General features: G+C 36.8%; 2 protein-coding genes across 2 annotated transcripts in view; both read right to left on the bottom strand.

Annotated features, from left to right (window-relative positions):
• Nucleotides 1–11,942, bottom strand: part of LOC107556420 (rho guanine nucleotide exchange factor 12-like) — a 109,401-nt gene extending 97,459 nt beyond the window's left edge. The window contains exon 1 of the mRNA XM_016239536.1: nt 10,525–11,942. Coding sequence (XP_016095022.1) covers nt 10,525–10,556 — 32 coding nt within the window. The 5' untranslated portion in view covers nt 10,557–11,942. The remainder of the gene's footprint in view (nt 1–10,524) is intronic.
• Nucleotides 11,943–14,141: 2,199 nt separating this feature from the next.
• Nucleotides 14,142–15,164, bottom strand: part of LOC107556431 (transmembrane protein 136-like) — a 3,323-nt gene continuing 2,300 nt past the window's right edge. Inside the window, exon 2 of the mRNA XM_016239555.1 lies at nt 14,142–14,842. Coding sequence (XP_016095041.1) covers nt 14,310–14,842 — 533 coding nt within the window. The 3' untranslated portion in view covers nt 14,142–14,309. The remainder of the gene's footprint in view (nt 14,843–15,164) is intronic.

A 15,164-nucleotide genomic window follows, 5' to 3' on the forward strand; every position in this document is an offset into this window, starting at 1 on the left:
TTCCGGGATTTGTGATATCACAAAGATCAACGAATGGGACGAGACCTGGTTGAGCTGCACTAGAGAAGGCAACGAGTGTTATCACTATGTCGGAGACACGCTAGCTTTCCCAAGGCAGATGAACTTAGTGTGGTTACAATCATCCGGGTTTAAAGCGCACTCAAATTGATTTGATTTTGATGCAATATTTACACTGAAGCTCGCAGGCGGCTATGGTAAGGGGCATGACATTTCCCGAGGTGCCGAGTGCTGCCAATCACAACACACACTGGCCCAGCTAACCAATCACAGCACATTTCGTATTTCAGAAGGCGGGCCTTCATTTGATACAGGAACTATTCAAGCCGTTCATGCCAGACTGGGGAGAGAGGTGTTGTAATAATGTAAAATATGTGAAAGATAATGTGTTTTTCGAACAACCTAGTATGAGAGCCTGTTCTAGTACACCCCCAAAACAAAATCAAGACTTTGTACAAGAACATAATAGGACCCCTTTAATCAATTATCATTTTGACTTATATCTTTTCTTTATTTAAAGGCTGAAATGTGAGGTTTACCTTTTTATGAAACTTTTTCACGGCAACCTGTCAAAATAAAAGTCCGGTTTGATTTGAAGACATTGTGCCTATAACTATTTTTTCAGTAGAATGTACATAGCCTACTACTACTACTACTACTGCTACTACTAAAATGAAACAAACATTATTTTTAAGGAATAATCACAAAACATTTCTTCCATGTTTTAATTTTAATAGTAAATCCCCTTTGTTTGCCAAAAAATCTTCTTTGCTTAATTTTCAATAATTAAAAGATAAATGATAAATTAAATTAATGTTTTATGCATTTGATAACCAGAAAAATGTAAATACACAACTCAGAATTTCTGAGGGGGAAAAAACTTCATAAGGCCACTTTAAGAAAAAAATTAATAAATTAAGTTGTTTTATGCATTGAAATAATTAGACATGCTAAAACAGAATTTGGTAACAATAAAAAATGTGAATAATATGGTGAGAAAAAATAAAACATTTCATAGGGCCCTAAACATGTAATTTTTGTTAAACTTTTAATAAATTGATCTGAAAATGTATAAGTTTCACGATTTTAATTAATTAGACATGCTTTTTAATTAATACAATTTAATTAAACTATTAAAAAGGAGTCGAGAAAAATTAAAACGAAAAAAAACAAAAAAAAAACAGAATCAGAATCAGAAAAATTTCAATGGAAAATAAAATGGATTTCATAGGGCCCCAACTATCTCTCAGCCTTGCCACGCTCCCCAGTTTGGGAACAACTGCTTTATTCTTTTAAATGGATACATTAATTGTGTTTATTATATATTTTTTTATTAAAGTAGAAATCAGTTTACTAAATAATGTAAACTTGACTGATTGCTTCACTTCCACTTTAAAGGGATATTTATGTTGTTTATTATTTATTTGTATTTATACTATTTATAATTTTTGTGCAATTACTTGCCTGTCAATTGAGTTTGTGGCAAAACATTTTGCAGTGTTTACATGTTGCTTATTACTGCATAAAATGTTTAATTTCATAAAGTACAAGCTGATTTCAAAATGCACCTACTTTTTTGCATTTTGTGTTTTTCAGTTCAATAAAAGACAATTTTTCCCTATATATTTCATCATTGAGGATTTCTTTAAAAAAGTCTAAAAATCTCATCTCGTTCTCGTGAACCCAGTCTCGTGTCTCGTCTCGTGGGAAAAGTATGTCGTCACACCCCTAGTGTCCACTAGTATTCCATACTGAACACAGCTGATGTTGGATCTTATTTATGATTATGACAGTTAGCCTAATGTTTCTGATTGACTACTCCAATAAAGCAATAATGAATGTGTATTACAATATTTTGATCCTTTAACAAATCAGAAATGGCTTTGCCATCTAAGCTGCAATTAAAAGTTTGAATAAAAGTGGAAGACTAGGGAAGATCCGTCTCTGAGCAAGAAAAATGACAAAGATGATCTCAAGGTATTTAAGAGATTACCATTACAGCATTATTCTACACAACTGTTTTGCAAGAATTTCTCAGTCTCTCACAGACAAACACACTCGCACACATTTTCTGCACGGCCAATGAGAGTGGCACATAAAATGCTGACTAGGGCTGATGACCATCAGCTGACCAAACAGAGCAAAGCTTGCCTTCCGCCAACAAAACCAGCCTAGCTGGGAAAAGCTTGGCAGGTGGCCCTGCTCCATACATCATCTCCATTCTCTGCTATTTTAAATCCATAAAACTAGAAAAAGATTGAGCCCTACTTCAGATGAACCAGATTCATATCAAATACACCCCATGTCATCTGTCAAATCAAACTGGTTGGTTGTAAATCGTCACATGAATAGGAGTCTAAAAATGATTTGCCAGACACTAGGTACCAGCAGACTTGCAAGATTAGTGTCAATGTGAGTTTATATGGAGCGAGCAGCTGTCATCATAGCAGGATGTACCTGATGGTATCTTTCCCACAATCATGTGTAATGTGCTGAGGGTCTGATCTTTCAGAATCATAGCTACGCATGGCTCCCCTCCAACCATTTGTCCAAAATGTTGTATTGGTGACAACTTAAGACTTCTCATCCGATAAAGATCAGGACAGACAGTCAAGAGCTAAAATGCTGGGTCAAATTTAAGTTTGTGAGGATCATGTTGCTGTAGGTACAAGAACTTCATGTGACAAGACTTTTGCTTTATTGTTAACAAAAAGTCATTCACAAGGACAATATACTTGGGAAGATGTCATAAACAGTTTCCAGTTTTAGTTTCCAACAACAGATATGCAGAACAAAATTTTTATTATTTTGATTTCTGCTATTATTATTTCTGCCAATTATTATTCTTATTGTATTTTAAAACGTTTTTCAATCTATTTGAAGTATTCTCAAATTATTTTAATTAAAAAAAAACATTTAAAATGTAGTGAGGGAAAAATGATTTGATCCCCTGCTGATTTTGTACGTTTGCCCACTGACAAAGAAATGATCAGTCTATAATTTTAGTGGTAGGTTTATTTGAACAGTGAGAGACAGAATAACAACAAAAAATCCAGAAAACCACATTTCAAAAAAGTTATAAATTGATTTGCATTTAAAAAAAAAAAAATTCCTATTTTGATCTAATGTTAATGATCATGTTATGCTGTGGGATAAAAAGCACAATATAAAATATTTGAGATTAAAATGTGCCAATTCATGCAAACAATTAGTTACTTTACCTGTAAACACTAGGGATGTGCATCTCATGACTCAGGCCGATACGATATGCATCTCGATGCATAGCCAACGATACGATACATTAAAGATACATATGAAGCAGCTACCGATGCAATGCGATACGATTCACCCCATTACGATGCAGTGCGATCCGATTCGATTCAACACAATGCAATTCAATGTAATATGATGCAATGGAGAAAATAAGCACCAAAATTTCGGCGAGAATGATTCTGATTTTATTACACTTGGTGTAAACGGCAATTCATAATGGATAATCAATAGTAACAAGGTCGCGCCAGTTGAGACTCACGTGAAACAATCTCATGGAGATATCGAAACAAATCAACACAACTGCACACAGAAGAAACATACTGCAGTAAAAAAATTGTTTTTACATTCATTACATAAAGCCTAGCCTAATTAATTAACATGACATGACTAAGAGAGTGCAGTTTTCCCCCGAAAATCAGTACGATTGTAAATTCGACATTGATTTTACTTCAAATGAGTAGTTATTATTAAGTGACTTAGGGCATACATTTTAGTACAATAATGTCAATGTGACTGTTTTTGCTCAATTTGTTAAACGAAAACAGTTCCAAACAAACTTAGCAGCAGAACTGTTGTGCATCTCTGAGCAACACACAGCGTCAGCGGTGTTTCGTTAGGCTACTGAATGATTCGCATTTTTGAATTAATAATTTGAGTCAATGATTCAGTGGTCCATTCATAAAGATCGTTCAGCCATCTGAACGAATCGTCTGAATGCCTCAATGACTCACTCATTAAGACGGTCAACTTGCAACTTTCAAATTTAAAAGTAACTTTTTTTTGTATTTTTTTTTTACAACTTTTCATATTTGTAAATAAAAAAACCTGATGTAAAACACCAAGCTCACAGCATTACTTATGCTGTTGTAATTTTGCAGTGTTAATGCATTCATGCTACATTTCAGCTTAATTAAATTGTCTGTGTAAATGCATCTAAATGCCACTTCAGCTGCTTCTGTTTCTCCAGAAGTGGAAAATTTGGTTTTGTTAATGCTGATTTCATTTGATTGGTAACAGTCCTATAGGGTCTTGTTATATTAAGTGAAATTATTAATAAAAATGTAAGAATTTTATATGAAAGATGACACATGCATTTAATAAGGTTAGGGGGAAATGCCCTTTTTATAGGCAAAAAAAAAAAAAAGACCTGGAAATCATTTAAATAAAAGAATTATTTTTAATATGCAGTAACTTCAGTCATATAAAATGTAATTTTTCAGCAACTAAATTGTGGCCAGTGAAAATGCTGAATGGCTAATAATTTTGGAAAACCACTAGCCAGAGTGGCTGGTGAGCAAAAGAGTTGATGTCAAGCCCTGTATACAGTGAATACTTGTATTTATACTTGTAATGCAGTAAAAAATTTGGTGTTTAACCGGAGTATGGTGGTGGAGGTGCTTGACGTGTCAAACACTAGAAAGGGGTGCACGCTGCAAAAAGTCTGGGAACCACTGCCTTATAGGGTTATGATAATCAAAACAGTCCTGAGCTAGATCAAGCTTTGATCTCTGCAAACCAAACTATAACTTTAATGAAATGTTTTGTTTTATGTGAATTTGAGAATTCATACAGAGTGGCCATAAATAAAGTAATAAAGCAGCTCCATTTCTTCCCATGATGCACTACTGGTGGCCGGCAGCTCTGTCAGGAAGAGCTTGTGGCCTGGCCCAGTTGACAGACATTGTTTATTAGTGATGTCACCACTTCCCGAGAGGGCCTCGGGGTAAAAAAAAAAAAAAAAAAGACCACAGATCAGCGAAATGCCGTGACAAAGAGCAAGCTGTACAGTACAGCCTTCAGCAAACGTTCAGTGCCATCATACTTGCCACAAGCTACATATATTCACTACTACAAATAAGATCACAGACATTTTTTGGGTGTCTGTTTAGTTATTGTTAGTGTAGTTAACGAACAGATTTCAGCTAACATTACAGTCCTGGAAGGTTATGAGGACTCAAGCTCATATTTGCAATGTTTTGTAGTTAATTAGGGCTGTCGCGATTCGTCAATTCTATTCGACTTTTCGATTTAAAAAAATCCTCGACTTAATTTTGCCTGTGTCAACTAACCGGCAAAATACCGGATGTGGCGCATTTCACGGACGAGAATCCATAAACCCATCCAACCCATTTAAAAAACATAATTAAGCATAACTGTGAATTCACAAATGCTACGATTTAATGAAATAATTATATGTGATGCAGTTGTAGGCGTGTAGGTTAAGTATGTGCGTCTCACAGCGACTCCATTCACAGTAAATGCTGTTCCACAGGAACCGTTATCATTTACATGTGTGGAGCGTCTCAAACTCCATCTGTACACGTTGTTGTGAGTTTGGGTTTATTATAACGCTCATCTGGGAATGCAACGTGCGCCATTTCATCAGATTTGTAAGGTAAATCATTTATAATTCCACGCAAACACAGGAGAATACATCATTATCTCGTAGTTTCAAAATGAAAGCTCAAACCCTCACTCTTGAGTTTACACGTTTCATGTCCACATATTAATTTAATTACAGTGGCTATAGCATTTCTGTCATAAAGAAATGGCCAAATATTAAAGATTAAGTGGACATTTGAATTAAATGATGCTTGGTCAATATTAAACAAGTATTAGATCGCACAGTAATGTGTAAAAACAATCGCCAGGCCGTTGGCGCCCCCTGCAGGCCTTTGTTGTAATGCGTACTGTACATTAGCTCTATTCACTGATCTATAATAGAGATTATATTATTTTATAATTATATATAGATCAGTGGCTCTATTACATTATAATACAGTATTTTAACAGTTTTGTTTTCTTGCTTTTGATAGTTTATTTGAACTAATTATTATTGCCTCATTGCGATTATATATGTATTAAGTAAATTTAAAGGCTATTGTTCACTTAACCTACATCTATTTTTATTACCACAAAAATGTATTATTAATTCTAATATTTTATTATTAGTAGACCAGAACACGAGGACCTGTTATTCTTAAGTTATTGTTATTCTTACACTATAATACTGAACTTTGATTTCGGTGATTTGGACTATGAGATGGACACTTGCTTCTTGCACTCTATGTTGCACTTTACTTTTGCTTTAAAAAAAGGATTTCATAGAAATTTGGATTTCATTTGGAGTTTCACTACTGAAGTCCTCTGTTCATTTTTTTCATCATGCTGGAGATGTCTGTTTAAATCTGTTGTTTACACATTTCTAAGAGTACTTTTAATACTTAATTTTTAATAATAACTTAATATAATTTTAATACTTCATTCTAGTGGACTCTAAACATTGCATTTATTTAATGTGAAAACCCAACTGTTGGGGTTAATCGAAACATCCCCCACCCCCTTTGTAGTTGCACTCACAGCTGTAATGAACAGAAGCCCAGAACATGTGGATATATTGACATTAAGAACATGCTGACTTTCTCAGACTTCTGTAATTATTTTCTTTTTATTAGGTTTGTTTACATTTGTACTCTTTTAGTTTTACATTTCGTCAATGGCTTGTTTACATTTATACTTTTTTTACGGTACACTACTGAATGACTAAGTTGCAAGTTTAATAAAATGTTCTTTAAAATAGTTTTTTTTTTTTGTGGGAAATTAATCGTTTAGATTAATCGCTAAATTAGTCGTTAGTGGCAGCCCTATAGTTAATATTTAGTTGTTGTTACAGTACAGACTACAACATTACGCATACACAGCAGGCTGACAAGAACAAACACAAACAAACAAGTTTTTTTTCCTTTTAGAAGAACATGAAGGTGAGTAAATGACAATTTTCATTTTTAGGTGAACTATTCCTTAAAAATGAAATCATACGTAACATTTTCCTTCAAAAACTATAAACAGTAGCAGTAAGGAAAGTCTGAATCCAAGATTTAGACGAAAGCACTGTTTAAAATTTAGCTTTGCTTAAAATGAGTCAACTAAAACATTTTCAATTTTTTTCCAACTTATGATTTCTTGCAAGAATTAAGTATTATAGTCATTAAACATTTGCTTGGTTATGAGTAATTCCTTTTTTAATTTGTTCTAGATCATTAAGCATGATGTTATGGTGTCTGAACCTAGTTTCCTTATTAGGTGTTTTCACAAACATCCACCTGTTCAGTCATCAAGGCAGTTTCGGACAGTCATTGTGTTACTATGCAACCCAACATAACATGAGTTTCTTTCTCACACCTGCACTATTTTTAAAAACATAAAATGCTTTTGTGAAGCTTTATGATTAAAGTGGTGACGTATAAAAGATTTCCAGAAGAAAAAGGCTTCTGACTCACTCATTACTGCCAGACGGACAATTATTCAGACAAATGACGAGAGCGGAGCTTTGCTTTGGTGAGACGTCTTCAGAGAAGAGACTGGAGAGAAAAGCTTTAATATAAGAGCAGTCTGAAGAATAATTCAATCCAAAATTGCCAACATGCTTTTTAAACTCATTGCCAAAACTGTCCAGTTAACCAGTGGAGGAAACCAATGTACCACTGCAGCAAATAAAAGCCATTGATAGAACGTCTTAGTCACTGTCTATTCATCAAGTAGGTTTAGACATCTATTTATGAATACACACTATATACCAACAACACCATTTATACTCCACTTTTGAATTTCAGTCTATGTGTAGCCAGTTCAATGTATAAAACTACTGCAAATATTCAAAAGGTAAAATACACAGGTCCAGCAGCAATGAACAAAGACAAATCACCTTAAGAAGAATCTTTACACATGAAACACTGACACTTATCTGAATGTTCCTTTTCAAAATAAATAGGTCTCCGGTAACACAAATAAACGTCCATCTGAGAAACCCTGATAGTAGATGGTGATGTCTAGTCTACTGTACCTAATGCCGAGTTCACACTGCACGATTTTCAAAGACGTCGCATCACTGTTGGTTTCACACTGAACGACTATCTGGGGTAGCATTCAGTTGTTGCTGTGTTCACACTGCACGTTGGAACGGCGACAGGAGGTTACACACTGCATGACTTTACAATAGGAAGAATCGCCGACAGCTCTGTCTGGTGCAGGGTTGCCAGGTTTTCGCTACAAAACCCACCCAATTACTACTCAAAACTAGCCTGAAAATAGCCCAATTGCTTTTGAGGGGGTCCCCCAGTAAAAATCGCATTCGGGGGTAAAATACACATTTTTTTTGGCGGGGTTCTCCTGGTCCAATTCACATTCCAGGACCTAAATATCACTTATTGGGGTCGCTTCAACCTGCTGACATAAAAAAACAACCGGCGGCAATCGCGGATTTGGCAACACTGGTCGGCAAACTACGTTTCATATAACTCCTCCCCAAACTTCCCGCTGCCCTGTATCTTGGTCTCTCATTGACTGTAGGTCATCAATGATGTGTTTTTCAGTCAGAAATTGTTGCACACAGCGTGATTGTGAATCGCCGACAGCTCCAGATATTTAGCATGCCAAATATTTCACGGGCGTCGACGACGTGTCGGCGATTCTCTCAGATCGCGTCTGTGATAATTCACACTGCGTGATTGTCACTCGCGTGAACGAGCACCGATTTGCCTCCGATTTCAGGCATTTGTCTGCGATTTCGCAAAACCTGTCGGCGAGTGAAAAATTGGGCTAAAATCGTGCAGTGTGAACTCGGCATTAGAGCAGGTGACCTGTTCTTGCCTCTGAAGGAGACGACCTGTCTTTCCTACTCACTCTCACAGAACATCACCTAACAAAACCTGCTAGACCCTGCTCAGACTCTGACACTTGAACTGAGAGAGCTTTAGCCCTGCTGTGCACCTCATATGTGTTCATGCAATTTGCACAATGGATATAATCAAAAAAAGAGTGGGTGTGAAAACACAGAAGTGTCAAACAGCATGCACCAAGGCGTAACTCCGCACACCGACGACAACACATTAGCTTACCCAGCATGCTTCAGCGTTTTGTGCTTTGAAGCGTGCGTTACAGGTCGAGTAATACAGGTAACAATTCAAGAGGTGGAAAACCACAACAAGAGAGTCACATCGAGGCCAGCTGTGCTCTTAAGAGCAGCATTAGCAGAACACAGCGAGATACCTGGAATGACAGACTGGCCACACAGGTGTGTGCAATCAACACACATCAGTCAGCCCTCCGGCTTCTGGGTAACTAATGCATCGCCAAAACAAAGCAACAGACACAAACCACACAGTCACACAAAATCAGCGGCTCCAAAGTGTGTAGATTCACATACATTGAGTTTATCTGAAAGATAGTCAAGTACATTTGTGCAGCAAGGTCATAAGTTCGCCTATCAGTATTCTTATCAACTCCACAAAATTGTGAGAAACAGGTTTGACTGCACGTAACACATAAAAGACCAGACAGAACGACTTCAAACAAAACTGATAATGTTATCCATCATGCTATATGGCAGGGTTCCTCAAATCTTGCCCTGGAGGGCCAATGCGCTGCAGAGTTTAGTTCCAACCCTGATCAAACTCACCTACCTGTGATTTCCTAATGATCCTGAAGACATTGATTAGCATGCTCAGGAGTGCTTGATTAGGGTTAGAGCTAAACTCTGCAGGAAAGTGGTTCTCGTGGGCCAGATTTGAGGATCCCTGCTATATGGGGATATTTATGCAGATTTTCTACTCTCCCATTTCAACAGGTGACTAACATGCATTACATAAACAGCACTGTGGCAGTACCATGGTACATTGCTGTGTACTGGGATACTAAATGATTATTACAATAAAAATACTTGTACAATCATATTTACATGGTAATGCAAGGTGTTTCAAAGAATATTTTCAAATAAAAATATGGTAGCACCATAGTACATTTCTGAGAACTTTTGAGCTCTTTAAGAAAACACCCTTGTTCTGTGACAGACAGTAGAGCCATGGTAAAGTTACAGTATCACATGGTAATACCATGGTATTTTATATAACCTATGGTAGTGAATGACAGCGTTTCGACATACCAAAGTTTTTACATAGCATCCCGAGGTAGTAATAAGAATACCATGGTATTACCTAATACCAAGTCCAAACATCATGGTCTTAACCATGTCACTTTGTAAGTGAATTTTTTCTGTGTGTATTCCCACATGAACAGTAATGCATCCATCACATATTTTGTTGAAGGCTGCCAGATTAATCTCAACAATAGTGTTTTGAATATGTATAAACAGCGTCATAAACCGAAGACAGGTCACTATCATTATCATAAACACAACCATGTAACGTTAAATAAATATTATATGTCATCATTTACCTCTCAGCAAGCGTGGACTGTGTGCTGCTCATTGGGCTTTCCTTTCTTGGTTTTCTTCAGCTCTTATCCAATTAGCATTTTACCATAGTAAAACACCTTTGTATTTGGAAACAATTTTAATAATAAGCAAAAAACAACAACAGCCTGGTGGCACTTTTAAATTTGGACCGTTCCGTCTTGATGTGAAGGGTAAAGGCTCCTCTTTAATGTAACAAACAAGCTTATGTTTTATATTTCCACGGATTGTCTGTGTTGGTTCCCGAAGTCATTTGACTGTAGCCCTACAGAACACAAGAGTTAGTAAAGGAAATCGATGCTAAACGCAAACACACATATGATCAATGGAGCTAAACGCTTTCTGTTCTGTCCGAGAAGCTTCATTATTTTCCCAGCTAAAATGCCACCACACCGACCGACAGGCTTCCCCTCGCCTCTGTCTGGATACAGTCGTCTTTGTCGATCCCAAACCACGGCTGGAAGTAAAGCCAGAGAAACAATCTTTTGTTAATATGTTGCCTCACGAATGAAGGAGACTGTCCTGCTGCATTTCGCTCATATTACAGTCCCGAATGTTACTTCGTCCGTCTCGACGGGTTTCTTTCATTTCTCTCACTGAAATACTTCCAGCTCGGCATTCCTAAAACGAACCTAATCCAAAACGCGGAATTTTCTGTACTGTAAAAAAAAAACTCCGCAAATTTGCAATACTGACTGCACCATCAATTGAACTGCTACTGTAAAGTAAGTATGTAAACTAAATATACATCCTTTTCAGGCCCCTTACACGCTGAATGGACTTTTTCTCCAGAAGAATGTGTATCCTGGCTACTTCAATGTGTGGAAATCTGGGAAAATTCACTCAACGGATGGATTAAAGCATCATCCGCACGGTTCAACCTTTCATTGTAATCCCTTCCCTACCTAGTCCAACTTCCAGAATTCCCATATTTTCCACTCCAAAATCGGGAGAAAACTATACAAATCGTTTGATGTTTGCTCTAGGGGCAGCGGTTTAGTTCCCAGTTCAGGAATTCTGCTCAAAACAGCTTCGTTTCAACGCGGCAATAAAATACAATCCAAACTTGACGGATGTGCAACACATATTTTCCTCTCGCGAGCGGATTCCCTCTGTTCTTGTAATAATTTGTTTGGAAACTTTGGTTTAGTCGGGTCCTTCCCTTCTTGTCTCCATGTTTTCCGAAATTCAGTAGTTTTTAGCCGTTCTTTTTCCAACTAAATCTGTACACTAAGGACTCTGTCTCTATACAAAGGCAAATCAAGAAAACACACACATGTGCGTTGTCACATGTGTCAGTTTCGCGCTGTACGAAGATTAAAAACTATTAAGAAAACAAAATCACAAAAATCCTGATAATTCCCGACTTTCAGTAAAATCACATCCCGGATTCCTACGCCTGCGACGCATCACCACCTTTTGGAGTATCCTTCCGCAAACAGTAATATCGCCTCCCAAGTGTTGTAGACTAAGTGTTAAGTACTGACCAACTAGTAGGCAGTAAATTAATACAGATTAGCCAGATCCTGGAAAGAGTAAACAAAGTGATTGTTGAAAAAAGATGCATTCTGATGAAGAAGCAGATCAATATTTAAATATTTATGCATATTAGAAAATAATTGGCAACTTCGATGTACAAAAATATATTCTGCATAAACCGTCGTATTGTAATATTCAATAAAAAAAAAAATCTGGCCATATGTTATGAACCGTGAGAGATAAGTTATCTTTTGTAACCGAAGTATGACGAAAACAAAGATAAAAGAAATAAAAGCAGTACAGAAAAAAAAACAGATTTTGGAATGAAAGACAGACTGATACAATAAAGCTGTGATTTATTTGTCAATAGTTATCAAAAGGAGCATATTTAAATCTTTTGCGCCACCTAGCTGTTTATTCCTACTGGTGTAGGAACTATAAAACAAACTAAAACATTAGCAATTGAAGCATTCAAACCAATGGACGAATATCATATTTTCAATGTCTGTGAACCCAGTAACTAGCAATAATCAACTGTATATATATATAATATATATATAATTATTATTATTTTCACATTGTGTCTAAAACCAGACCAACAAATAAGCAGTTGGTTAACAACTAACCTTTTCATCTGAATCCACAAATGTATCTTTAGTATTTTATATATCAGTATTTTGTTTGTGCAGCAAGGCTTTATTCATATGGACTCATGCATACTGTCTAAAAGATCTGCATAGTAAACAGCCTTCTTGCATCCTCAAAATAGTTTGCAATTTTTGACATTTCAGAGTTCCTCTGCTGTTTGGATACAGTGGCTATTACAACCAATCACATTGCTTCCTGCCTCCTGTTTAGGGTCTGTTCTGTAACAAAAGCCTTTGCTTCAGGTAAGAGAGAGTAGTACCCGCTCAAACAGATCACACAAAATGTTTAAATGGATAGTTCACCCAAAAATGGAAATTCTATTACAGTTTACTCATGTTTGGTAGCCACTGACTTCCAAAGAATGGGAAAAAATACCGTGGAAGCCAATGGCTAACATCAACTGTCTGGTTACCAACATTCATAAAAATATCTACTCAGCAGAAGAAAGAAACTCATACAGGTTTGGAACAACTTGAGGGTGAGTAAATGATAAGAGAGCTTGAATTTTTGGGTGAACTGTCCCTATAAATTGCTTAAATCTGTTCTTTTAAGTTCAACAACCATAACTCAGCAGCTTTAAGGATAAACAGGTGTAAATTACATAGGAAGCCAGTGGTCTTGCAGTGTGACAAGAAGCCACTTGCATCTGAAAATCCACAAGACCAAGATGTTAGTGGTGAATTGAAGTTGAAAAGCAGCAGATATGCTTGAGAAGAGGGTGGTGGAGAAACTGTGTGAGTGCGTTTCCAAAATCTGCACATTGGAAGCAGCATTGTATTTAGTCTCCAAATATCACTGAAGCTCCTTTCTGCCTGCTGAGGAAATACATTGCCATCTTTTGCAGTAACAAGCAATGACATTGTGCAAGGACACCTTCTCCCATTGACAGGCTCAATAGCATTAGAAGATTTGCACCATGAGTGTAATGCCATTGTACTGTTCTGTCTGAGGAAGTCCTGCTTGTTTTGGAAATGAGAACTAATAATATCTTAATATTTAATAGAAAAGTCTGGACATTTAATAAAATCTTAATAAACCTTAAAATAAAAAAATCTTAATATGTCATGGGAAAATAATAATATATTAATATGTTATGGAAAAGTAATGTAAATTAATAAAATCTTAATAGGTGATGGGAAAGTCGTGAAAATTAAAATCCTATTATCTCATGAAAATTTTTTGGAAATTAAAAAATCTTAATACGTCACGGAAATGAGGGTCATGAAAATAAAATTCTTAGTGTGTCATGCAACAGTTGTGAAAATAAAAAAAAATCCTAATATGTCACAGAAATTAATAATACAGGCTATTAATATGTTATGAAAAGCAATGGAAATTAATAATATGTTCATATGTAGTGGAAATTAGTAATATCATAATATATATTTGAAAAGTCATTTTCAAATTAAGAAAAATCTTTATATGACATGGATAATTTGCAGAGTAATTAATCAAATTTGAAAAAATCAGAAATGATAGGAATAGCTATACTGGATTTACATTTTTCTAGGTATGTTTTATATATGTCACCTTTTGTGAGTTTTTTAAATACCCATTAAAATGGAACCCTGTTAAATTAACAAAATATTTCTAGCTATATCAGCAAAAATGCCATTTTCTCAGTTCTAAAGCATAGAAAGGCCTATTTGACTTTAACAGCATGTCCATTAGCATCATCCAGCTTGTACTGTTCCTTCCATCGCCTGTATTTGGCGCGAGTTTTCTTGCAGGCAAAACGTGCAATGTCTATCATGAAGATCCAGGAGAGAGTGTAAATAGCCACTCCAGCAACTTTCACTATAAGCGATGGCTTCAGAGAGGTTAATTCACAATACAGCATTCTGCTCCCAACACCAATCCTCACAGAGGCAAACAGAAGAATGAAGAGCAGGTCCACCACATCTCCTGCTAAACTCTCATAGCGGCCCATGCGCTTGAGGAACCAGCGGGCCTGCAGGAGCGGGTTGGTGATCTCACTGCCGAACAGGACAGCGCAGGTCTCGATGCCCGACTCGCCCAGCCCTAGTGCCAGCACGATTCCAAGGATGCTCATGGTGTGGTGGGCCAGCATCACTGGACCCTCAGTGTGGAAATACACACACCAAGCCATGTCAAAGAGGAAGTATCCTAAGCTGAGCACAAGAGCCAGGATCTGGAGAGATGTGTTTTCAGTGCCTGGAAACAAGAGGAGAGTCAGAAGTCACATCCAATGAACCTTACAGACAGAGGCAATTCATAATCCATCACTCTAAGTGAGACAGCATGTGGATCACCAATGGTGCTTCATGCTGCATGAATTATACAAATAACTCCTGATCTACCCAGATCGACTAGCAGATTCAGGACCACAATCCTAGGCAGTAGCCCCTCACAGCAGAACACAAGATCCAGTGGCCGTGGTTGGATCCACATCTAGGGGCGGAGATGGGTGGGTTTAGGGGTGGAGGGGGTGGAGACGGGTAGGTTTAGGTATATGTAAGGTGGGAGGAGTTAGATC

Source organism: Sinocyclocheilus grahami, unplaced genomic scaffold (genome assembly GCF_001515645.1).
Source record: "Sinocyclocheilus grahami isolate Dianchi unplaced genomic scaffold, SAMN03320097.WGS_v1.1 scaffold567.1, whole genome shotgun sequence".
In the NCBI taxonomy this organism is placed as follows: Eukaryota; Metazoa; Chordata; class Actinopteri; order Cypriniformes; family Cyprinidae; genus Sinocyclocheilus; species Sinocyclocheilus grahami.